This window comes from Rhinopithecus bieti, unplaced genomic scaffold, assembly GCF_001698545.2.
Source record: "Rhinopithecus bieti isolate Rb0 unplaced genomic scaffold, ASM169854v2 scaffold_41913, whole genome shotgun sequence".
Lineage (NCBI taxonomy): Eukaryota > Metazoa > Chordata > Mammalia > Primates > Cercopithecidae > Rhinopithecus > Rhinopithecus bieti.
The window spans coordinates 1,245,055-1,269,043 of NW_016818964.1; the positions used below are offsets into that span (position 1 = coordinate 1,245,055).

At 52.3% G+C, this 23,989-nt stretch overlaps 1 protein-coding gene across 5 annotated transcripts in view; it reads left to right on the forward strand.

The window, feature by feature from the left end:
- RIN3 (Ras and Rab interactor 3) overlaps nucleotides 1–23,989 on the forward strand; it is a 185,185-nt gene that overhangs the window by 139,639 nt on the left and 21,557 nt on the right. For 4 of the 5 annotated variants that reach the window (XM_017857929.1, XM_017857930.1, XM_017857931.1 and 1 more), the window contains 2 exons: nucleotides 7,220–8,713; nucleotides 14,728–15,036. In XM_017857929.1, coding sequence (XP_017713418.1) covers nucleotides 7,220–8,713; nucleotides 14,728–15,036 — 1,803 coding nt within the window. Of the gene's footprint in view, nucleotides 1–3,721; nucleotides 5,714–5,800; nucleotides 5,891–7,219; nucleotides 8,714–14,727; nucleotides 15,037–23,989 lie in introns of those variants that run through there. The other variant, XM_017857933.1, reaches the window with a different exon arrangement.

A 23,989-nucleotide genomic window follows, 5' to 3' on the forward strand; every position in this document is an offset into this window, starting at 1 on the left:
GATGTTCCTCCTGGAAGAACTGCATCCCTTTCTGGAATAGACAAGGCCTTCTCTCCTCAGAGAATTTGATCTTAGGTATAAGGAGGAAGTGGAGAAGGAAGATTTCCATTTGGGAAGCCAACAGCAGTTCAGATTCATCGTCAGCACTTACTTCCTTGAGAACAGGATTTAAATGGAAGCTGAGTGTGTTGCAGCTTAAGAGCTCAAGGGATCTGTGTAGACCTGGTGTCCCTGAGTGCTGAAAGACATGAAGCCAAACTCACCACAATCATTTTTCCCTGGAGCCAAGGAAAGGTTCACTTTACAGTCATCTCCCAAACGGCTGGAGACCCAGAGCCGAAGGAGCACGTCCTATCAAAGGCCAGAGACCTTGGCCCTGGCATGGGCAGGCTTGGGCCCTGCCAACCTTCATATGAAACAGTGATAATAAATATGGAAAGTGCAGCATGTGTCAAGGGCCCTGACACACTAGGCATTGTGCCTGGCATATCACACATTGTTCTAGGAAGGGACTTTGGTGGAAAGGAAGTGAGACCCACTCAAACTAGCATAACAAAGAGACTCAGAGAAAGGACCCCAGGGGCCCTCTGAGAAATGGAGATGGAGGGTTAGCTGGGCTTTGTGGGTGACCGCAGCTGCTCTGTCACACGTGCCAGCCCCTTGCTCCCTGTATATGGCCTCCTTGCTGACTCAGATTCCTACTCCCCTGGTTGCCCGACCAGCAGGGCTCTGACTCAGCTCACAGCCCTACCTGACCACTGTTCTTCATTCAGATTGTCCAAGGAGAATCCAGATGATACCTGGCCAGCCTAGTGCTGAGGCCCTGTGAGCCAGGGGTTATCTTGTATAGTCAGCATTTCAGGGAAGACCAAAAGGACAATGGGAGGCAAATTCATTGCCACACGCCCACACATACATTATCTCATTTATTCACATAAAAGCCCGTTTTACAGATAAGGAAATGGAAAGTTAAGGAGTCTGAAGTGTTGATTCAGCTATAAAAAGGAATGAAGTGCAGGGACTGACACATGGTGCTGCATGGAATAACCTGGAAAACATGCTAAGTGAAGGGAGCTGATACAAAAGACCACATATGCTACAGTTCCATTTGAATAAAATGTCTAGAATAGGCAAATCCATAGAGACAGAAAGCAGATTAGCGATTGCCAGGGGCTGGATGGAAAGGGGAATGGAGAGTGACTGCTTAATAGGCATGGGGTTTCTTTTGGGGTGATACAAAATGCTCTAAGGGCTGGGTGCAGTGGCTCACGCCTGTAATCCCAGAACTTTGGGAGGTCAAGGCAGGCGGATCACGAGGTCAGGAGTTCGAGATCAGCCTGGACAACATGGTAAAACCCCATCTTTACTAAAAATATAAAAATTAGCCGGGTGTGGTGGCATATGCCTATAATCCCAGCTACTCAGGAGGCTACGGTAGGAGAACCACTTGAACTCAGGAAGTGGAGGTTGCAGCGAGCCAAGATCATGCTATTGCACTCCAGCCTGGGTGACAGAACGAGACTCTGTCTTAAAAAAAGAAAAAAAAAAAGTGCTCTAAAATTGATTGTGGTGAGAGTTGCACAACTTGATGAATATACTGAAAAACACAGGCGTGCTTTTTAAATGAGTGAACTGTGTGGTATGTGAGTGATGTCTCAATAAAGCTGTTATCCAGAGAGAGAAAGAGAGATCAACTAAAGGGCTTTCCTCATTTTGGAATGTAAATAAAAGCTGAATTCACACTCAGGGCTTGCTCAGTTTGAACTCCGTGCTCTGCCTGCACTGTGCCCTGATTCTCAGCCAGCCTTGCTCACCACTTCCCACCCCTCAACCCTTTCCTCTACTTGCTGTGCCTCCAGTGGAAAACAGCATGGCACCCTTTTGCCAAGGAAGCCTGGATTTGGCATTGGAATAGGCAGGGTAGTGGGCCCCACCCTCTGCACCATGCCCTCCACATGCCCGCCATGTGCTGCTTTATCTTATGACACCTTTTTGTCTTATAATAAAAGTCAAGCATGTTGTGTCTGTTTGTTTGTTGTTTGAGATGGAGTCTCACTCTTTTTGCCCAGGCTGGAGTGCAGTGGCATGATCTCAGCTCACTGCTACCTCCGCCTCACGGTTTTAAGCGATTCTCCTGCCTCAGCCTCCCAAGTAGCTGGGATTATAGGCACTGGTCACCACGCCTGGCTAATTTTTGTATTTTTAGTAGAGATGGGGTTTCACCATGTTGTCCAGGCTGGTCTCAAACATCTGACCTCAGATGATCTGGCCCGCCTCGGCTTCCCAAAGTGCTGGGATTACAGGCATGAGCCACAGCGCCCAGCCATGTGTGTTTGTTTTTAACTGACAAGACCAGAACAGGCTGAGGATGAAAACCACGCATAAACTCACCGCTCTTGCAAGTTCAGGGTGTGTTTCCTTCCAGTTTCTTTTCCTTGATACACCTAGACGCAACTGAAAATACAGTTTTGGTTTCTTGCCTTCTGATTTTGTGCGAATATATTTGTGACTTCTACTTTTTTCCCTAGAGCCCAGAGCCAAGGATTATCTAGTTAAGGCTAAAGATTTCCTGGGTTTCCAGTCAGCTGTACGATCTTGTTGTTCTAGGAAGTTCATGAGGCATATGTGTTTCTTGTCATTAGTGTCATCAGTTTTATTTTTTGGCATGCCACTCATTTTCCTATGACAAGAATGCAACAAATAACCAAAGAGTTGCACCAGGCCTGCTGTTGAGATAGGGATGATGTTGCTGAAACTCAGCTATTGATTTGCAGGCCGAGTGCCATGTGATGGCTCACAGTGTGCCTTCGTGAGCCGACATAAGAAAGTCCAAATTCAGACTTGGAAAAGCCAGCGTTCGAAAGTGCAGGCTATATAAGGTGTAATCTTGGACTTTAAAAGCTTACCAGTTAGTCGAGCCCAGAAAACTAACATCAGGAGGAACAATTCAGCACTCAGCTATATTCAGCCGTTGATTACAAGTGTCAAAGGAATTTAGAGAATAGGGATTACTCGCAGTGGTTTTCAAACATGTTGCAGTGTGTATGTGTTTAATACTTTAAAAATATGTTTAGGAAAAGGCGTCTGATCTGTGGCTCTTCCAAGTTTGCTTGTAACTTGCTTCTTCCTTTACATCAGATGATGAGCATTTTCCTAGTTATTAATAATTCATTGAAAACTTGACTTTGTATGTACAACAGCCTCTGTCTTTGGGATGCCACATGAATATTTATTCACTGACCTCATTGGATTTTTTAGTGTTTCTGTGGCACTTTGCTGCCTTTACTCCTCCCCTTCCTGTCCTGCCGCTAGCCCCAAGCTCCCCAGGGTAGAGTCTGAAGTTGCCCTCAGGACCTGCAGCCCAGCCTGTGACGTGGCCCAGGTTCTCTGAGGATAGAAAGAGTGGGCATCTGGCAAGAGGTGTCCCCAGCCAACGCTCAACAGGCCTCGGGGCCAGCAAAATCATGGCCTCAGTCTGAGGCCAGGACAAGGATGGGCCCTTCTTTAGGGGAACTGCCGCAGCAGAGCCAAGGCTTGGTATGGCGCCCCTGGGGATTGGACCCCACAGCTTTGCCGACCAGACCACTAGGATTGCATGACATAGGGTTCCGTTTCTCCCCTGGCCTTGGTGTTCTGCAGGCTGCAGAGAAAGTTACCCACTTCCTTTTTTTTTTTTTTTTTTTTGGACCATAAAGCCCTGTCATGCCACTGTGGTTTCCCTAAGAGGCCCCAAGACCCTAGGATGCAGCCCTTTAGCTCCTGGCTTCCCCCACTCCAGGTACCCAGGCCGAGAAGCCTATTTGCCTGAATCCATATCTGCTCTGTTCCTGCCAAAATCCACACCTGAGCAATGGGAAATGTACTCTTGTGTTCTGTGCCTAATGGACCCATCCTGTCCCGTGGGAGGCTGCCCGGCTGGTGGCCCATCCGCTTATGGGGCTCCTCTGCCCTCCTTCCTGCCCTCCTCCTCTCACTGTCTTGTCTTTACACATCCTCCCGTGGTTCAGGTTGTCCCCATCTTGCCATTGAAGCTAACCTTGCCTGTGTCCCCTTCCTCAGAGGCCTGACTCTCCGCTCCGGCTAAGCTAATCCACTCATGGGTGCCAAGGGGCGGACACTGGGCCCCCACTCTGGGCCAAGCACTATCTCAGGTGCTGGGAATACTCAGATAGCTGAAGCATTTGACTGCCTTCTGGAAGCTCTGAGTCTGGTGGGAAAGTCCGGCAAAAACACAGAATTACAGTCCCAGTGAGGGTCACTGCAGGAACACAGGCGGGGTGGGCAAGGCCTGAGCGCATCGGGGAGGCGCTACCAGACAGGTCGCATTTGACCTGAGCCTTGAAGGACAAGTCAGCGTTTGCCAGCTGGAGAGGGTGGGAAAAGAATTCCACGCAGAGGGAATAGCATTAGCCAAGGCCTGCTGGTGGGGCAGCGCGTGGCACGTTGAGGAAGAATTGAACGGCAGATAGAGTGGAGTCAAGACTCGGGAGATGATGCCAGAGAGGATGTTCAGGGGCCAGGTTCTGCAGCCTCAAATGCCAGGCTAAAGGGTTGGACGTGATTCTCAACAAAGAGGCTCCAAGGGCCTGCTGTATGCCCAGCCTAGGACCACAGGAGGAGAATGAAGCAGAGGGGGCGGCTACAGCCATGATCTGGGTGAGCAGTGATGGGGTGGCCCAGCATCAGTGGGCAGTTCTGTATGTTATCTACCCTCATGACGCCATCTTCGCCCACAGGAAGAGTCTGGAGGTGGGCACCGGGGGTCTCAGCTCACATGTGGGTCTGCTGCCCAGTTACCGTGAGGTCAGCCTGGCTGCCTGCTTCTCCTTGCTAGGAAGACTCCCAAGGAGGCAACTTTGTTGGGCCTGTGTAGACATGGGCACAGTGCTTCAAACACTCGCTCCAGGGGCCAGGACATGTATGGACTCGAGGCAAGGTGCCTGGGAGAGTGAGGCATACAAGGAGGAGCCATGAGCTGCCCAAGAAAGCAAGGGGCCCCGGCAGTCACAAAGAGCAGCTCACCCAGGCCCTGGGAGAGGCCGCTCTGGACACCATGTCCTCGGTGACTGTGATGGGCACAGAGCTTTGCACATTGGAAAGAGTCACAGAAAAGATTGCCATGCTTGCTAGTGTGGTGACAGCTGGCCTCTCTCCACTGGCTGTGATATTCAGGCAGCCAGACACAGGGTATCTGCCCAGGACAGGGCTGGGGGGTGCACCTCAGAGGGATGCACACAGCTCACTTCTGGTCTGTTTCTTCAGTCCCTTTGTCCTGGGAAGGCACCTGCTTACCCTGATTGCATTGGTGACTCCAGCCAGCAAGATGGCAAATGCCTACATCCCTGATAGTGCCCCCCTCTTAGAGCGAGCACACGGTTGGCTGCTCCAGGCCATCTTGTGAGGTCTCCTTTCAACATCAAGAGACTGTTGTGCTGTTGCCACATCCTGAGTTCTGGGCTGCAAGCCACCCTGCTACTCACCGATGCCGGGAGAGCAACCGATCTGGGAAGTGTCGCAAGTTCCTATGAAGGAAGACCGCCTAACACAGAGGCTAAACACACAGGCTGTAGAACCAGCCCGACGTGGTCAAATCCCAGTGCCTCACGCCCCAGCCTGGTGACCCAGAGAGAGTGCTTTCATGTTTCTGAGCCTCCTACCCTCATCTGTGAACTGGGGGCAAGGCCTATGATCAGGGGTCGGCAAGATAACCCAGGTAAAGCAAGTAGCCCGTGGGCTCATGCATGGCAAGAACGCCATGAATGTTTGCTCTTGTGATTATCCTTGATGTTATTTTCCATAGTTTTCTTAAGAGTGGATTCCTCCCAGGAGTAAAGAGCCCTGGATGAAAGGCTGGCCGCACCAATTCACAAGGAACTCAGCAGCTGCCTGGGTAATCCTTTATCCAGCTCCAAACCTATCAGGCTGAACAAGACCTGGGACCCATGTTCCTCTCCAGGAGGAAGCTTGAGTGAGCACAGGGTGGCCTGTGCGCCGACTGCAATTGTTCTCAGGATGTAGCATCCCTGTGCGCTCTTTGGAGGGTCCTGAGCCTCTGTCAGATGCTTGCCACAGTGTAGACCACACAGATCAAGAATGCCTGTCCCTAGCCTGCTTCGGTAGCCACAGCCATGGCTGAGCCCCTGGGGACTGGGTCAGTAGAGAGGCATGCACTGGAACTCAGCTCCACGCTGCAAGAGCCTTGGCTTCCCCTGACTATGGCAGAGGACCAGCTTCTTATTTTAAGCTCAAGATTGACCTGAGTCAGAATCACTTTGTGGTGAGTGGCTGCTCCCGCTTGGACAGCCGGGTCTGATCTCGCTGGCCACAATCCATAGATGTGTCCTTCTCGCATATAATTACCATGGAGGCCGGGCCTGGTGGCTCACGCCTGTAATCCCAGCACTTTGGGAGGCCGAGGTGGGCAGATCACCAGGTCAGGAGATTGAGACCATCCTGGCTGACAAGGTGAAACCCCGTCTCTACTAAAAATACAAAAAATTAGCCGGGCGTGGTGGCAGGCATCTGTAGTCCCAGCTACTTGGGAGGCTGAGGCAGGAGAATGGTGTGAACCTGGGAGGCGGAGCTGGCAGTGAGCCAAGATCGTGCCACTGCACTCCAGCCTGGGCGAGAGGGCGAGACTCTGTCTCAAAAAATAAAAATAAAAAAATAACCATGGGGGCCAAAACAGGCCCAGTATTCCTTACTCCTCGCACACCTATGATGTGTGCACCATTGTGACCCCATTTTAGGGATGACTAGACTGAGGCCCAGGAAGGTCAAACCACCTGCCCCAGAGCACCCAGCCGGTTGGCTACAGGAGGTCCAGGCCTTCCATCCCTTGTGCCCTCACCATGCCTTCCCCATGGCTCCAGAGCACAGTGTTGTCACCCCACACCCTGTGTCATCAATGCCCGCCGAGGTGGGCTGTCACACCAAGGAAGAGAACTGAAGCTGAACCGGTCACATTGTCCCTGGCCCCACCCCACACTGCTGGGGAGGACCGAGTGGGGCTTCCCCTCTCGAGGCAGGAAGTGGTGGGAGAGGTTTAAAAGCGTCCGAGAGGGGAAAACAACCCCGGAGTAGTGAAGCGAATGCCTTGAACAGCCCTCCCACGGCCCTGCCCCACCCCACCGCGGACCCCGCCCACAGACCCTGCCCAGCACAGCAACACCTAGTGCCTGGCACAGACTGACCACCTGCCCCTCTCTTGCTTCCACAGGTTTCTGGGACTCCTCGCTGAATCCTCCACAAGAAAGAGGGAAGCCAGCAGAGCCTCCAAGAGACCGGGCCCCCGGATCCCCGCAAATCTCCAGCCTCAGGCCCACAGCCCATGACGCAAACTGTGCCTGTGAAATCGAGATGTCGGTAGGAAATGACCGCCTGTGGTTTGTGAATCCTATTTTCATCGAGGACTGCAGCAGCGCCCTGCCCACCAACCAGCCACCTCTTGGAAGCTGCCCTGCACACCCCTTGCCACCCACGTCTGATACTACCTCACCCACCTCCAGGTGGGCCCCACGCCGCCCACCACCTCCTCCCCCAGTGCTGCCCCTGCAGCCCTCCAGCCCAGCCCAGCCCCCTCTGCTCCCTGCTTCTGCACCTGCCCCTGCCTGTCCTTTGCCCACCTCTCCCCCAGTGCCTGCCCCCCACGTCACACCCCATGCCCCAGGTCCCCCAGACCATCCGAGCCAGCCGCCCATAACGGCCTGTGAGAGACTCCCATGCCCCACTGCAGGCCTGGGCCCCCTCAGGGAGGAAGCGATGAAACCAGGGGCAGCCTCCAGTCCCTTGCAGCAGGCCTCCCCCCCGCCACTGCCTGTGAAGAAGAACCTTCCCACTGCCCCTCCCAGACGCCGCGTTTCTGAGAGGGTGTCCTTAGAAGACCAAAGTCCGGGGATGGCAGCAGAGGGGGACCAGCTCATCCTGCCTCCCCAAGGGACCTCAGACAGCCCTGAGGACACGCCCTGGGGGAGCACGGAGCAAGGCCAGAACACAGAGGCGAAAGCCAGCGATCCTGACAGCATGCCGGAGCTGCCCAGGAAGGCCAAACAACCCCCAGTTCCACCCCCCAGGAAGAAACGGATCTCTCGACAACTGGCCTCGACCCTCCCAGCTCCCTTAGAGAACGCTGAGCTCTGCACACAGGCGATGGCCTTTGAGACACCCACGCCGGGTCCACCCAGAGAGGGCCAAAGCCCTGCTTCTCAGGCTGGGACTCAGCACCCTCAGGCCCAGGCCATTGCCCATTCCCAGAGCTCTCCAGAGTTCAAGGGCTCCCTGGCCTCCCTCTCAGATAGCTTGGGGGTGTCTGTCATGGCCACCGACCAGGACTCCTACTCCACTAGCAGCACGGAGGAGGAGCTGGAGCAGTTCAGCAGCCCCAGCGTGAAGAAGAAGCCCTCCATGATCCTGGGCAAGGCCCGGCACCGGCTGAGCTTTGCCAGTTTCAGCAGCATGTTCCACGCTTTCCTCTCCAACAACCGCAAGCTGTACAAGAAGGTGGTGGAGCTGGCGCAGGACAAGGCCTCGTACTTTGGCAGTCTGGTGCAGGACTATAAGGTGTACAGCCTGGAGATGATGGCGCGCCAGACCTCCAGCACAGAGATGCTGCAGGAGATTCGCACCATGATGACCCAGCTCAAGAGCTACCTGCTGCAGAGCACCGAGCTCAAGGCCCTGGTGGACCCCACCCTGCACTCTGAGGAGGAGCTCGGTCAGTGCCCCGGGAGGAGGTGGCAGGGAGGAGAGGGCGGTGGGGCTCACAGACTCAGGAACCCCTTAGGACAAAAGAGGCCTATGCAGTGGACGCTGTTGGTGCCCACCCCCCATCTCTTCCTGGGCACCAGCAACTTTCTCCAGCTGCTGCAAGGTCGGCTGCTAATGGTGCCCGGCTCCCCTCTTTCCTAGAGAATTGACCTTGACCATATAGGATCTATATTATCTGCACCCTCTCTTCCATCATCAGTGGCCCACTGCCAATTACTCCCTGCCATGGGGGAGATGAAGACTGGCCCCTTGGCCTCAAGCAGGACCACTGTGTGATGCAGTTTATGCTCCAGGGCCCGGCGAGATCTGGCTGAGGCTGAGAGTTCATCCTTGCTCAAGCTTGCTCTGCCTCCTCCCACTGCTCTCACTCCCTGTCTTCTGAGTCTCCTCAGTGAAATCACATGCACCCAGATCCCTCTTTCAGGCTCTGCTTTCAGGGAACCAACACAAAACAGCTCACTCCTCTGACCACCCCTTCTAAAGTAGCCCCCAGCCTTCCCCACCCTCACCAACCTTGAATCCAGTAATTATCAAAGCTTTTTCCGATTGTGGTTCATGGTGAGAAGTAGCTGTGAACAACCACACACCTATATATATTAAAAATATTAAGGCCTGGCACACTGGCTCAAGCCTATAATCCCAGCACTCTGGGAGGCCAAGGCAGGAGGATTGCTTGAGCCCAGGAGTTTGAGACCAGCCTGGGCAACATGGCAAAACCCCGTCTCTACAAAAAATACAAAAATTAGCCAGGCATGGAGGCGTGCTCCTGTAGTCCCATGAGGCAGGAGGATTGCTTGAACCCTGAATGCCAAGGCTGCAAAGAACCAACATCCCGCCGCTGTACTCCAGTCTGGGTGACAGAGTGATACCCTATCTCAGAAAGAAAATAACAGCTGGGCATGGTGGCTCACGCCTGTAATCTCAGCACTTTGGGAGGCTGAGGCGGGTAGATCACTTGAGGTCGGGAGTTCGAGACCAGCTTGGCCAACGTGGTGAAACCCCATCTCTACTAAAAATACAAAAATTAGCTAGGTGTGGTGGCACATGCCTGTAATCCCAGCTACTTGGGAGGCTGAGGCAGGAGAATTGCTTGAATCTGGAAGGCAGAGGTTGCAGTGAGCTGAGTTTGCGCCATTGCACTCCAGCCTGGGCAACAAGAGCAAAACTCTGTCTAAAAAAAAAAAGAAAGAAAGAAAAGAAAAAAATACATTCTGTCAGTTCACACTGCTGTGGCCAAAGTGGTTGCTAAACACTGAGCTGCTTCTGAGCTAGTTGGTAGTTACTGCCCCAACCGTCCGCTGGTATCTCTAAGCCTCTCTTTCCCCACCCAATAATGAAAGAGTTAGTGCTGGGTACGGTAAGGGACACATGAGCCTCTGAACACAGTAGATTCATAGTGAATGTTTCTTAGAAAAGGAGCTTTAGATGTTCCTTTCCCAGGGCTACTGGATTTTGCTAGCGGACTCCTGAAAATGAATAGGTTTTCAAGGCCACAAGATTCATGATGGCATTTCAGGTGCGGTGAGGGGTGATAGGATTGAGATCTGAGGCCAGTGCTGTGTGTGTGTCTACACAGGGCCCTGTAAGCAGACAGTCGACAAAGAGTTATTGGGCACCCGACTCCACATCAGGTGCTGGCTCAGATATAGAGACAGAGGTGAACAAAGCACTCAAACAGTTTCTGCCTGTGGGGAGCTTACAGTCTAGCAGGGGTGACAGGCAAGAAGGATGAGTAGGGCCGGGTGCGGCGGCTCACGCCTATAATCCAAGCACGTTGGGAGGCCAAGGCGGGTGGATCACCTGAGGTCAGGAGTTTGAGGCCAGCCTGGCCAACATGGTGAAACCCCATCTCTACTAAAAATACAAAAAGTAGCCCAGTGTGGTGGCATGCACCTGTAATCCCAGCTACTCAGGAGACTGAGGCAGGAGAATCACTTGAACCTGGGAGGCAGAGGTTGCAGTGAGCCCAGATTGTGCCACTGCACTCCAGCCTGGGCGACAGAGCGAGACTTTGTCTCAAAAAAATCAAAGTTAAAAAAATAGAAAAATTAGCTGGGCATGGTGGCATGTGCCTATAGTTCCAGTTACTCAGGTGGCTGAGGCACGAGAATTGCTTGAACCCAAGAGGCAGAGATTGCAATGAGCCAAGATCGTGCCACTGCACTCCAGCCTGGGCAACAGAGAGAGACTCTGTCTCAAGAAGAAAGAGAGAGAGAGAAAGACAGAGAGAGGAATAAAGTATAAAGTGTAAGGAGACACATAAGTGAGCACATGTGGATGGAAGCGAGGTCAGGAGGCTGTTGTGGGGCAGGACCCCAAGGGTCTTGTGAGCCTCTCTATGGACCTCACATCCAAAGGTGAGTGACCTCACTCACGTGAACCACATCACTCTGGCCGTCACGCCAAGTGGGAGCAGGGAGACTCAGACTCAGTGTGAGGCTACTGTCACAGCCGAGGTGAGCAGTGAAGGTGGCTGGGACCAGGACGGAGGCAGCACAGAGGGGGAGACATGGTTGGACTCTGGGTCTGTTGTGAAGCTGGAGCCACAGGACTGGCTGGAAGCTGGATGTGGGAGTGGGAGAGGGGAAGTAGGATGTGGACATGTGGGCAAGCATTGTTGTCCCTGGGAGGCCACAGCGTCCATCCTGGGGCAGGCACTGGGGAGGAGTCGAGGAGTTCAGTTTGGGACATGTGACACTGGAGATGCTTATTAGACACCAGGTGGGGAGGTCAAGCGGGCCATTGAGGGCTGAGTCTGCAGTTCTGGGGCTAAAGAGAGATGTCTGGGAACTGTCAGCACAAAAGGAGCCATGAGACTGGATGAGATCATCTGGGTCTGAGACTGAGCCACAAGCACCGTGCAGACCAGGAGGGCATAGAAGGGCATGGAAGGACATGGAAGGACATGGAAAACTCCAGTGGCCCAGAGGAAGCTGTGGTCAGCCCTGCCTTCCAGAGTTGGGGGAGTGTAAGAGCTGAGGCCCAAAGGGTCAGGAATGCTAAGGTGTGGAAAGGGTGGTGGATGGACTTTCTTCTGGAAAGGGATGACAGCGTGGACGAAGGCCGAGAGGTGGGGAATGAGGCTGGAGGATCACGGGCCATTCACACAGGCAGTGAAAGTCAGCCTGAGGATTTGGCCCAGAGGTGATGGAGCCCCTGAAGGGTGTGTGTGGAGGGCAGAGCAGAGGGGACAAAACAGGGGGACGGCTCAGGAGACTGCGGCCATGCAAGGCCAGTACCTGGTGGCCTTCAGCAGAGCAAAGGAGGTGGAGCACAGGCTGGACCTCTGCTGGAAACAGCAGGAATGACTCCAGCCTCAGGGCAGCTGGCTGGCAGGATGCAGACACACCATGGGTCCTGTTAAGGGCAGATCTGCCTTGGGCACCAAGATGCCAAGAGGTGCTAGACTTGGAGTCTGTCCTGGCAAGTGATATGGCAGAGTGTCACCAGAGCCTGCCGTGGGCACTAATGTGTGGGGCAGAGAGGTTTCCAGGCAGTGAGAGGTGGCAGCTGAGCTGAGCCACCAAGGACAGGAGGGCTGGAGCTACAGAGACGGAGAGAAGGGCCCTCCAGTGGGTGGGAACAGGGTCAGCATCCACAGCAACGGTGCCATTCCAGACACTGCACATGTCAGCTTCATGACTGCAAACCAGACCAGATGGGTTTGGTCATTGTCATGCCCAAGAAGCCACAGCTCAGAGAGGTCCAGTGACCTGGCCATGAGGACAGAGCTGGTAGTAGAGCTGGGCTTCAGACCCAGGCAGCCCAGCCCTTTCCATGAGCTGAGTCCTCTGCCTCCACCTCTTCCTTCCGAGCTCTGCCCATGTGTGTGGCCAGTCAGATGGTGAAGGAACTTAAACCACATAAAAAGGCCAGATAGGGCAGGGCATGGTGGCTCACACCTGTAATCCCAGCACTTTGGGAGGCCAAGGAGGGCAGATCACCTGAGGTAAGGCGTTCAAGACCAGCCTGGCCAACATGGTGAAACTCCATCTCTACAAAAAATATAAAAATTAGCCAGGCGTGGTGGTGGGCACCTGTAATCCCAGCTACTCAGGAGACTGAGGCAGGAGAATTGCTCGAAACCTGGGAGGTGGAGGTTGCAGTGAGCCAAGATCATACCACTACACTCTAGCCTAGACAACAGAACGAGACTCTGTCTCAAAAAAAAGAAAAAAAAAAAAGGCCAACAGAACTCCATGCTTAGGGTGCTTCTGGTTTTATTAGGGAGACAAGTCACAAGAAACAATTGGATACAAAACAGTCCTAATGTGAGGCTGCTGAGGGCCCGAGTCTGGAGAGGAGGTGCCAGGAAGAGATCCTGCAGATGTGAAGGGGCTGGGAGGGCGTGGGCACAGCCCTCTCATTTTGCAGTTCAGGAAGCAGGCCGTGGGAGGGGAAGGGACATGGCCGAGGTCATGCAGAAGCCCAGGACAGTGGGGAAGTGCAAGTCCCTGGTCCCAGGTCAACTCCCATCTGCACCAATCTCTACCTGTGGAGGCTCCAATGAGGTGGGGAGGTGGGCGTGGAAGAAGGGTCAGGAACCGGGTGAGGGAGTTGAGGGCAGCCCTGTGTTCTGCTGAAGGGGAAGAGGAAGGCAGCAGCAAGGGACCCAGGATGGCCATGGGCCAGCCCCCAGGCCTGCGTGGCAGGGAAGGGCTGTCCGGGCCTCTATTGAGACCCAGCCCCGTGGGAGCATGAGTCCCTCCCTCCTCTCTCAGGGCTAGGGCAGCACAGGTGTCTCCCTACAAGAACAGGGCTTGGGACCTCCCCTTACTGAGCCTGTAACCAAGACCCATCCCCTGGAGACAGAGGAGGGCCAAAACAACTTCCTAAGAATATGTTCCTACAGTCACCCAAAGCAACTGGGCATCCCCTTGGTGTCAAGTAGACATGAGTTCAAGTCCTTGTTCAACCCCCAACCCACCCGATGAGAGCCTAAGTTGGTCTGTCCTCAGAGTGGGGATCAGAGCACATATGCCTCAGAGCAGCTACAAGATCAGGGCACCAACTCCTGCTCTAAGAGCTGATTGGGAATGCCTCTCTGATAGGACGGCATTCGAGCAGTGAAGGAACCGGTCATGTGGATGACTGCGAGGCGACTGCGCCACACAAAGGGAACTGCAGGAACAAAGGCCCTGGGGCAGGAGCAGGCCTGGCAGTTGGTAGAGCAGCCTGAGCATGGGGAGCAAGCAAAGCAGTGAATGAGACGTTACAGGGCCCGATCACAGCAGGGCCTCATAGGCCATGAGGAGGCTCTGGCTTTGATTTGATTGCATGGGAGATGGGGGCCATTGGAGGTTTCCAAACAGAAGAATGTTATGATCAAAGATGTCATAACAGGACAGCACCAGCTGCTGTGTTGACAAGAGACTATAAGGGCCAGGGCAAAAGCTGACTGACATAACCCCAGCAAGAGATGATGGTGGTAGCCTGACCAACCCAGGTCAAGGTAGTAGCCATGGAAGTGATAAAAAAGTAAGGTTCTGGATATACTGTATTTTTGAGACTACAGTCAAGTGGGTGTGGGAATTGGAAGGGAGATATCAAGAATAATTCCACCAATCATTTACTGGGCATTCAGGCCATCAGCATACAGCTGCCCAGGTTGTACACTGTACAACTCCAGTGTGAGTATCGCCCTCTGAAGTTACGTACTCATAGTCAGCCCTGTGAAAGTTTGCTCTCTGCCAGGCCCTGTGAAAAGCATCAGGATGCAATGACTGGCTCCTGTGCCAGTGCCTTTCCAGTGTGGCTTTCTGTTGAATAAACTGTGCTCTCTCATGTGCCAGAACCGCAGGGTATAACTGCTGGGGCTGTGAGTGTCCTTGCAGGTGCTGGAGCTGTGAATGTCCTTCCAGGGGCCAGGGGATGGGGATGGCTGTGCTGTTGGGCAACAGAACCAGGTGGCAGGATCCCAGCTTCTGGTTTCCTCACCCTCGCTCTCTTGTTTACCTGCAGAAGCAATTGTAGAGTCCGCCTTGTACAAATGTGTCCTGAAGCCCCTGAAGGAAGCCATCAACTCATGCCTGCATGAGATCCACAGCAAGGACGGTTCGCTGCAGCAGCTCAAGGAGAACCAGCTAGTGATCCTGGCCACCACCACCACCGACCTAGGCGTGACCACCAGCGTGCCGGAGGTGCCCATGATGGAGAAGATCCTGCAGAAGTTCGCCGGCATGCACAAGGCCTACTCACCCGAGAAGAAGATCTCCATCCTGCTCAAGACCTGCAAACTCATCTACGACTCCATGGCCCTCGGCAACCCAGGTCAGCAGCGGGCAGCCGGGAGGGGTCTAGGCGAGGAGCTCTCTTTGTATGGGTCCATGACCCCACTCTGACAAGGACTCCAGAGCCCTTGGAAGGCCCCAGACTTTCCAGATTCAGAGCCCCCCTGGGGAGGAACTGGGTGTGGGTGGGGTGTAACTCCTGTGCCCTCTTGGAGTCACCTGGGGCCTGGGAGGAGAGCCATGATTGGCTGCTGCCTTGGAGGCAAGCGAGGAAGCCAGCCCACAGTTAACTTTGTGTGAATTAGGAAAAGCACTGTGTTAGTTTGCTAGGGCTGCAGAAACAATACCACAAGCTGAGTGGCTTAGCCAGCAGAAATCTATTGTCTCACAGTTTTGGAGGCTGGAAGGTTCAAGATCAAGGTGTGGGCATGGCTGCACTCCCACTAAAGACACCAGGGAAGGTTATTTTCCTTCCGAGCTTCTGGTAGTTCCTTGGCTTGTGGCCACAGAACTCTGATCTTCACATGGCGTGCTTCCTGTGTGCATGTCTGTGTCCCAATTTCCTCTTTTTGTAAGAATGCCAGTCAGACTGGATTAGGGGCCCACCCTACTCCAGTATGACTTCATCTCAGCTAATTACAGCTACGACAACCCTGTTTCCAAATAAGGTCAGAGTCCTAGGTGCTGAGGGTTAAGACTTCAACATACAAATTTTGAGGGGACACAAGTCAACCCCTAACAGGTGCCTTAAGCAATTAGCATTGATTTGACACCTAAGTCCATGGGGCATGGACAACTCTCTGATCTGGGTCAGGTGAGCCTGAGCTTGGGTGGGCTTATTCATGGATCTGTGGTCAGAGTGGGCAGTTGGAGGCAAGATAGCTGGGATGGCCCCTGCCTACATGCTGGGTGGCGTGGTTGGCGTTGGCTGCTCTGGGATGGGCCCTTGCCATAATGCTGGTAGTTCGTTGGCTGTTGGCTGGTCTGTGGATGGACTTGCCCACATGCTGGCCTGGTTGGTTGGCTATTGGCTGCTCTGGGATGGCCTTGCCCATATGCTGGGTAGTTTGTTGGCTGTTGGCTGGTCTGGGATGGACTTGCCCACATGCTGGGTGGTGGTGGCTGTTGCTGCTCTGGGATGGCCTTGCCCATAGCTGGGTAATTCGTTGCTTTGTTGGCTGGTCTGGGATAGGACTTGCCACATGCCGGGTGGTTGGTTGGCTTGTTGGCTGCGTCTGGGATGGCCTTGTTCATGTGCTGAGTGGTTGATGAGCTGTTGGCTGGTCTGGGATGGCCTTGCTCACGTGCTGAGTGGTTGATGAGCTGTTGGCTGGTCTGGGATGGGGATGACTGAGCCACGAGTTTCTCATCCTACAGCATGTTAGCACAGGCATGTACCCATGGCAGTAGCTGGGGCCCCAGAGAACAAGCAAAGCCTGCAAGGCCCATTGAGGCCTGGCCCTGAACTGGCATGATGTTGCTCTGACACCTTTCATTGACTTGTTCAGGCACAAGAGACCATCCCAGACTCAAGGAGTGAGGAACGTTTCCCCTCTTGATGGAAAGAGTACAAAGACATATTGTAAACGGTGTGGATGTGGGAGAGGAATCAGTGGGACTATTTGTAATCATTTGACTGCAGTCCTCCAGGCAGACGAGAACAGGCATCACTGCACGATGGGGCACAGCTCAATGAAGAGAAAGCTGGCAGGATTCATCCCTTCAGCTGGTACCCTTGTGCAGTGAGCAAACTGTGTACCTGGATACGGCTGCCATAGCAGTAGAGTGGATGGATAGCCACCTCTGTAGACTCACAGACGTGGGTTCGAATTCCTGGTCTGTCACTTACTACCTATTTAACCTTGAATGATTTACTTAACTCTTTAGAGCCCGATTTCCTCACCTGAGGAAGCTGCTTTACAGAGAGAATAAAAGACCCTAAGACCCCTAATGGTTCGGAAGCCATACTCAGTCACTTGTGAGTATTAGAAACAATGTATGTAAAATGGTGGCCTCCACGCACAGCACCTGGCAGGCTCAACAAATGTGGCTGTGTTAAGAGAGGGATTCTCTTCATCTCCCCTGGAGAAGGGCAGGCCAGTTTGGCCACAGACCAACAGGAAGCAGTTGTGGGGGTGTGATTGGGGTGTGGTGCCAGATCCCCTCACCCTAGAAACCTTTCCTCTCAGATCTGTACAGGCCACAATTCTGGGTTAGTCACATTTTTGTGGTAAACTGATTTGTGTCTTGCGACCATGTGTTAGAATTGTGCTCCCCAGACCAGGTGCAGTGGCTTATGCCTGTAATCCCAGCACTTTGGGAGGCTGAGGTGGGGGGATCACGAGGTCAGGAGTTCAAGACCAGCCTGGCCAACATGGTGAACCCCCGCCTCTACTAAAAATACAAAAATTAGCCGGGTGTGTTGGCACATGCCTGTAATCCCAGCTACTTAGAAGGCTGAGGCAGTAGAAACACTTGAACCAGGGAGGCAGAGGTTGCAGTGAGCTGAGATCGTGCCACAGTATTCCAGCCTGGGTGACAGAGCGAGACTCCGTCTCACACACACACACACACACACACACACACACACACACACACACACAAATAGAATCGTGTTCCCCAAAAGCAGACACCATGCCAGGGTGAACTCTGTATTAAGACTTTATCCTGGGCCGGGCGCGGTGGCTCAAGCCTGTAATCCCAGCACTTTGGGAGGCCGAGATGGGCATATCACGAGGTCAGGAGATCGAGACCATCCTGGCTAACACGGTGAAACCCCGTCTCTACTAAAAAATACAAAAAAATTAGCCGGGCGAGGTGGCGGGCGCCTGTAGTCCCAGCTACTCGGGAGGCTGAGGCAGGAGAATGGCATGAACCCGGGAGGCGGAGCTTGCAGTGAGCTGAGATCTGGCCACAGCACTCCAGCCTGGGCGGCAGAGCGAGACTTCGTCTCAAAAAAAAAAAAAAAAAAAGACTTTATCCTGATATTGGAGATGTGATGGGAAGAGAGAGGGTTGTAGTAGAAGCAGGATGTAGTGAAGGGTTTGTTTTCATAGAGTGGACATTAGCCTCGGAGGGAGGTCAGGTGTCTTGTGCAGCCTGGGGCCCAGAGAACAAGCCCAGGATGTAAACTCCGCAACTGAGTAAGCTCCAGGAAAATCCCCAAATAAGTAGGTGGGGGACAGTGGGCAGCCTGCAAAGCCCAGAGCTCTCGGCGAGTTTGACCTGGTCAGCCCCAGAGGGCTGGGACTCAGGGAAAGAATCAAGTATGCCCTGCCAGGCAACATGAGACCGAGGGTTAAGACCCCCTCGTGGCCTGGCAAAGGGTGTCCGAGAATGAGTGGGGCCTTCTCAAGCCTTCTCGGTGAGAGGCAGTCCTGGCTCTCTCTGCAGCAGCAGGGGTTGGAGAGGGAGGCAAGCTCAGAGGCGTCCTACACGGGATGCAGGGAAGCAGCAGTCAGACTGGATCAAGGCAGAAAGGAGACAGAGCCCCGGGGGACCCTTTGCTGGGAACAACCTCGGGGAGAGCAGGCAGGCTGGCCCTGGGACCCTGCGGGGATCATGGAAGAGCAAGGTCCAGGCTTCCTTGCTGGCTCTGCTGCTTCTCAGCTTGTGGCTGTGTTAAAATGACTTAGGTCACAGTTTCCTCTTATGTTCAACAGGCACAGCCACAACCACCTTGCAGGCCTGTCTTGAGGCTTAGAGGAGTCTGAAGTTTGCATGTTGCCCAGCAGTTGGCACTTAGTCACAATAGCTATTGATTGGTTTCAGTGCTGAATTTCTAATTAGGGAAATCGTTGCCCCTGGATTTGCTGGGCTTGGTGGTAAAGTCAGAGCCAAGGGTTTTATAGACCCTGAGACATGATCAGGGCGACAGCTTTGGGCTGGAAGGGGCAATTCCATTCTCGATGAGTCCCAGTTTATCCAGAAACCCCTAGCTTCCTGGAATTCTGTTTAAAACCCCATGACTGAGCAGCAACATTCAAACACCATGATTTTTTTTTTTAAACAGGGTCTCTTTCTGTTGCTCAGGCTTAAGTACAGTGGCACCACCCCCCAGGCTCAGGCAATCCTCCCACCTCAGCCTCCTGAGTAAGCTGGGACTACAGGCATGTGCCACCACACCCAGCTAATTTTTGTATTTTTTGTAGAGACGGGGTTTCACCATGTTGCCCAGGCTGGTCTCAAACTCCTGAGCTCAAGCAATTTGCCTGCCTCGGCCTCCCAAAGTGCTGAGATTACAGGTGTGAGCCACCACATCCAGCCTTTTTTAAATTGACAGATAAAATTGTATGTATTTACTGTGTACAACATGATGCTTTCAATACATTGTGGAATGACTAAATCTATCTAATTAACATAGGCATCACCTCACATAGTTATCGTCCTTGTGGTGAGAATCAAACACCGTGATTTTTGCTAACAATGAACTTGCTTTCTAAAAACTTACCAGAGAGCAGGGACTTGAGGAAGGAATGGCTAATTCTGAGGAGGGAGGAGGAGCAAGAAAGGCAGCTGCTGGAAAGGGCACGGCTGGTGTCACGTGTGGTTGAATGGAGCAGAACCAGGTGCCTGCCATTTTCCATCCTCCGCAGGCAAGAGGGAGGGAGGCCGGAATCTCTGCAGATCCAGAAGCCAGGCTCATTCGGGGAGACTCTGAGACATGAAGGTCAGGCCAGGGTCTCCCCCAGACGTCAGTGGGTTTCTTCTCAAGGAACAGAAAGAATGTTTCCCTCCCACCACTGGGTGAGCACTGGACTGGGGGCACCGTGACTCCCAATTTCATCTCAGAACCGGGCAGGCCAGGGCTGCTCCATTCAGAGCCTCAGCATCTTCATCTGGGTGGAATTAGGTTCTGCTCAAATGGGTTTGGGATTTGTCAACCCCAAATCCAAAGAGCAGAGGATTTGGGGTTCATCCACGGTCCTGGGTTTGAACCCCAGCTTTGGTGCTACAGCCTTAAACATTAATCTCCCTGGACCTTTGTGTACAAAATGAGGGCGAAACGCTTGTCATGTTGTGATGCAGGAGCTGGGACAGCACATGGGACAGCCTAGGTGCTCAAGGAGTTACTTCCCGAGCCTCAGTTTTCCCACTCTTTAAATGGGGCTAGGAACGCCTCTCTCTGGGCTATTGTGGGGATCAAAGTTTATGAATGAGTGTTTAGATATTAGGATGCAGGAACAGCTGCCTCCCAGCCACGTTCCCAAAAATACAGAAGCTGAACGCAGTGGTTTTCAAGATGGATTCCACAAGGCACCCCAGGGGCCACCAAGGGGTCGAAAGACAAGCTGGGCCCCAAGCCAGCTCCACCCCAGACAACCCTGCTTGTGCCTGTTTTACACGTGGGGTTCTGCAGGGGATTTTGTTTCAAATAAAGAGTTCTATTTTTTTACGTTTCATTTGGAAATAATTTCAAACTTCAAAAACTCTAAGAATAGAAACAGTACATAGAAACAGGAACACCTGCAGACCCTTTGTGAATTGTTAACATCGGACCCCTTCTGCTTCATCGTTTTCTTTCTCTGTCTACATACATCATGTTTTTTCTGAACTGTGTAAGGGTAAGTTACATACATCTGGGTCCTTTACCCCTAAACGCTTTCCTAGGTATTTTGTTGGTGTATGGATGTAAGATTACATAACTCTTACACAGCCACGGTAGAGTTGTCCATTGCACACATTTATGTTAATACAGTGTTTTTATCTAAACTTCCAGGTTGTCACTTGACTTAATAAGGTCCTTTTTAGAATTTACCCCTCATGTTCAGGATCTGGTGAAGGGTTAGATGTTGCATGTGCTTGTCATGTGTCTTTAACCTCCTTTAATTTGGAATATCTCGTATTTGTTGCTGAATGATGGAAATACAATCTGAGGAATGCGTCATTAGGGAATTTCATTGTTGTGCAAACATTTTAGAGTGTACTCACACAAACCTAGATAGCACCGCCTACTATACCCCTGGGCTATATGGTATGGCCCATTGCCCCCAGGCTACCACCCTGTACAGCATGTGACTATGCTGAAAACTGCAGGCAGTTGTAGCTCAGTGGCAAGTATTTGTGTATCTGAACATATCTAAATGTAGAAAAGGTGCAGTAAAAGTCCGGCATTATGATCTTATGGAACCACTGTCATATATGTGGTCCATCGTTGACCAAAACTTTGTTATGCATTGCATGACTGTATTTCCACAGCCTTTCTTTGTCTTTTTTTTTTTTTTTTTTTTTTTTTTTTTTTTGAGACGTAGTCTTGCTCTGTCACCCAGGCTGGAGTGCAGTGGCGCTATCTTGACTCACTGCAAGCTCCACCTCCCGGGGTCACACCATCCTCCTGCCTCAGCCTCCCAAGTAGCTGGGACTACAGGTGCCCGCCACTACACCCAGCTAATTTTTTTTGGATTTTTAGTAGAGACAGGGTTTCACCGTGTTAGCCAGGATGGTCTTGATCTCCTGACCTCGTGATCTGCCCGCCTCAGTCTCCCAAAGTGCTGGGATTACAAGCGTTAGCCACCACGCCCGGCCTCTTTGTCTTTAATGATATTGATGTTTTTGAGGGATACTGTTTTTTTCCACCACCCCCACCTTTTCTTAATGAAAGTTCCTCATTCTGTGTTTGTCAGATGTTTCCTGATGATTAGATTGAGGTTATGCATTCTCAGCCAGATCCCAACTGACTTCAATTCTGACTTTGACGTTCAGTAATTTTAGAACGAGGTCCCAGGCATTCAACTCACACCTCTCTCTGGCAGGTGATCCAGGCAACTGTGTAGTCTATGGCCTTGCTACCCGAGGTGTGGTCTGCAGCCCAGCAGCTCTTCATTGAGCCCTGGGAGCTGAGAGTGACCCCACAGAGAGGCAGACTCCAGCCCGAGTCCCGTCTACCTCCACCACTGACCTACTTCCTCCACCACTGACTGCTTTAAGCAAAAAACAGCCCTCCGTGTCCACCACTCCTGACTTCCGCCCTGCCCTAGCCTTGCCTCTAGTCTTCCCAGCTCCCTCACCTCCAGGAAAGATGCCTCACCCACCTGCCTCATTGCTATGCTGCAGGCAGCAGTAGCTTGATGTGGTACCTTCATGGCCCACTTGAAAGGGGAATAAAATAGGGTGGGCTGCTGGCAAGACCTGTTGGAACAGTGAGGAAAGGGGTAAACATGGAGACCCAAGATCTGAGTTAACTGGCCATGCTATCTTCTCCAGAAAGACAGGGCCAGGATTAAACCTAGTATTAGCTCCCTCTAAAGCCTGTGCTGCTATCACCATGCCAGTGGCTGACCTAGGAATGGACCCCAAGTTTCAGAATCCTGGTGGAATGTGTTTTCTCCTATCACAAATTTAGGGTCCTGAGTTAGGCAGATTGGGGAGTCCATGGAAGCAAATGGCTTTGGATAAACTGGCCCTCCATCCTGGAATCAGGAGCAGACCGGATTCTTCATGGACTTCATGAGGCTTGGTGAGAGCAGCCAGAACTTCTAGATTCATTTCTTCTATTACTTTGACAAAGAAGTCATTCCCACCTATTTGATGTCTAAGACTAGTCATTCAGAGCTGGTTCTGCTACTGGGGAGAAACAGATTCAAGTCCAAGAAACCCTCCTTAAGATGGGAGGGGGAGAAAGAGGGTAGGGGCGCAGTTCAGGAACCTTCTAATGTGAATGCCAAGCAGGAGGCATCCCAAAGGGTATTGACGGCCTGAGGCTGCCTTCCTTGAGTAGTCTGTGTAAACACCCTGATACCACCCACTTGAGCTTCTGGAAACAGGGCCTGGCTCCTAACCCCAGGGGGATGGAGCACACTACTGACCACGTGGTGGGATGTGGGGGCCAACCAGATGGTGATAGAGTCCCAGGTCCCTTGCCATCCACTTCCTTGGCAGAGACCACAAAGTCAAGGGTCCACAGCTAGTTTAGGCAAGGGCAACCACAGAGGAATTAGATGGGAGGAGGGCTCTTGATGGGGACCCCAGGGGTATGGAATAATGGGCCTTGTGACATTGACTGGGGGTAGAGAGGATTGGCAGGGAGGTCGGGCTGTTGGTTTTTTTAAATCTATGTTTAAAAAAATTAAACTGGGCTAGGCGCGGTGCCTCACGCCTGTAATCCCAGCACTTTGGGAGGCCGAGGTGGGTGGATCATGAGGTCAGGAGTTCGAGACCAGCCTGACCAACATGGCAAAACCCTGTCTCTACTAAAAATACAAAACTTAGCCAGGCATGGTGGCACACACCTGTAATCCCAGCTACTCAGGAGGCTAAGGCAGGAGAATCACTTGAACCCAGGAGGCGGAGGTTGCAGTGAGCCAAAATCGCACCATTGCACTCCAGCCTGGGTGACAGAATAAGACTCCATCTCAAAAAAAAAAAAAAAAAAAAAAAAATTAAACTGACTTTTGATGATCAAAGTCACTCGTGCTTATTGTTGCAAATTGATCAATAATATGTTGGTGAATTTCTTCCTAGTCTTTTTGAAATAACTACAGATAGGTAGATAGATAATTGGTTAAGAAAGTGTTTGCTGCTATAAACATTTGCTGCTATTTGATTAGCTAGATAAGCCCTCTCATCTCTAACTCAATAGAAGTGTATTTCTCACTCATATAAGTCCAATGCATGGAGGAGGGTTGGAGGTAGAGGGCCATGCTCCATATGGTCATTCAGGGATCCATGCATAGGAAGACTTCCTAGGTCTCCCTAGGGATTGACATCCAGGTGACAGTAAGGGGGTGGGCATCTGAAAGAGAGCTTTCCATCTCCAAAAGGTTGTGACTCACAACCTTGCTTTTTTACCCCACAACACAAATGGAGTGCAGGTCCCCTAAGATGTCATGTTCTGAGGCTTATAGGACACATTCCCCTCCTGTCTTTCATAATAATTGTGTCTGGCATTTACTGCTCCATGCTAATTACCTTCCATCTGTCTTGTCGTGTCATCCTCACAACCACTCCAGGGGATGTGGACACTGTGATTATCCCCGTTTTACAGCTGAGGAAGC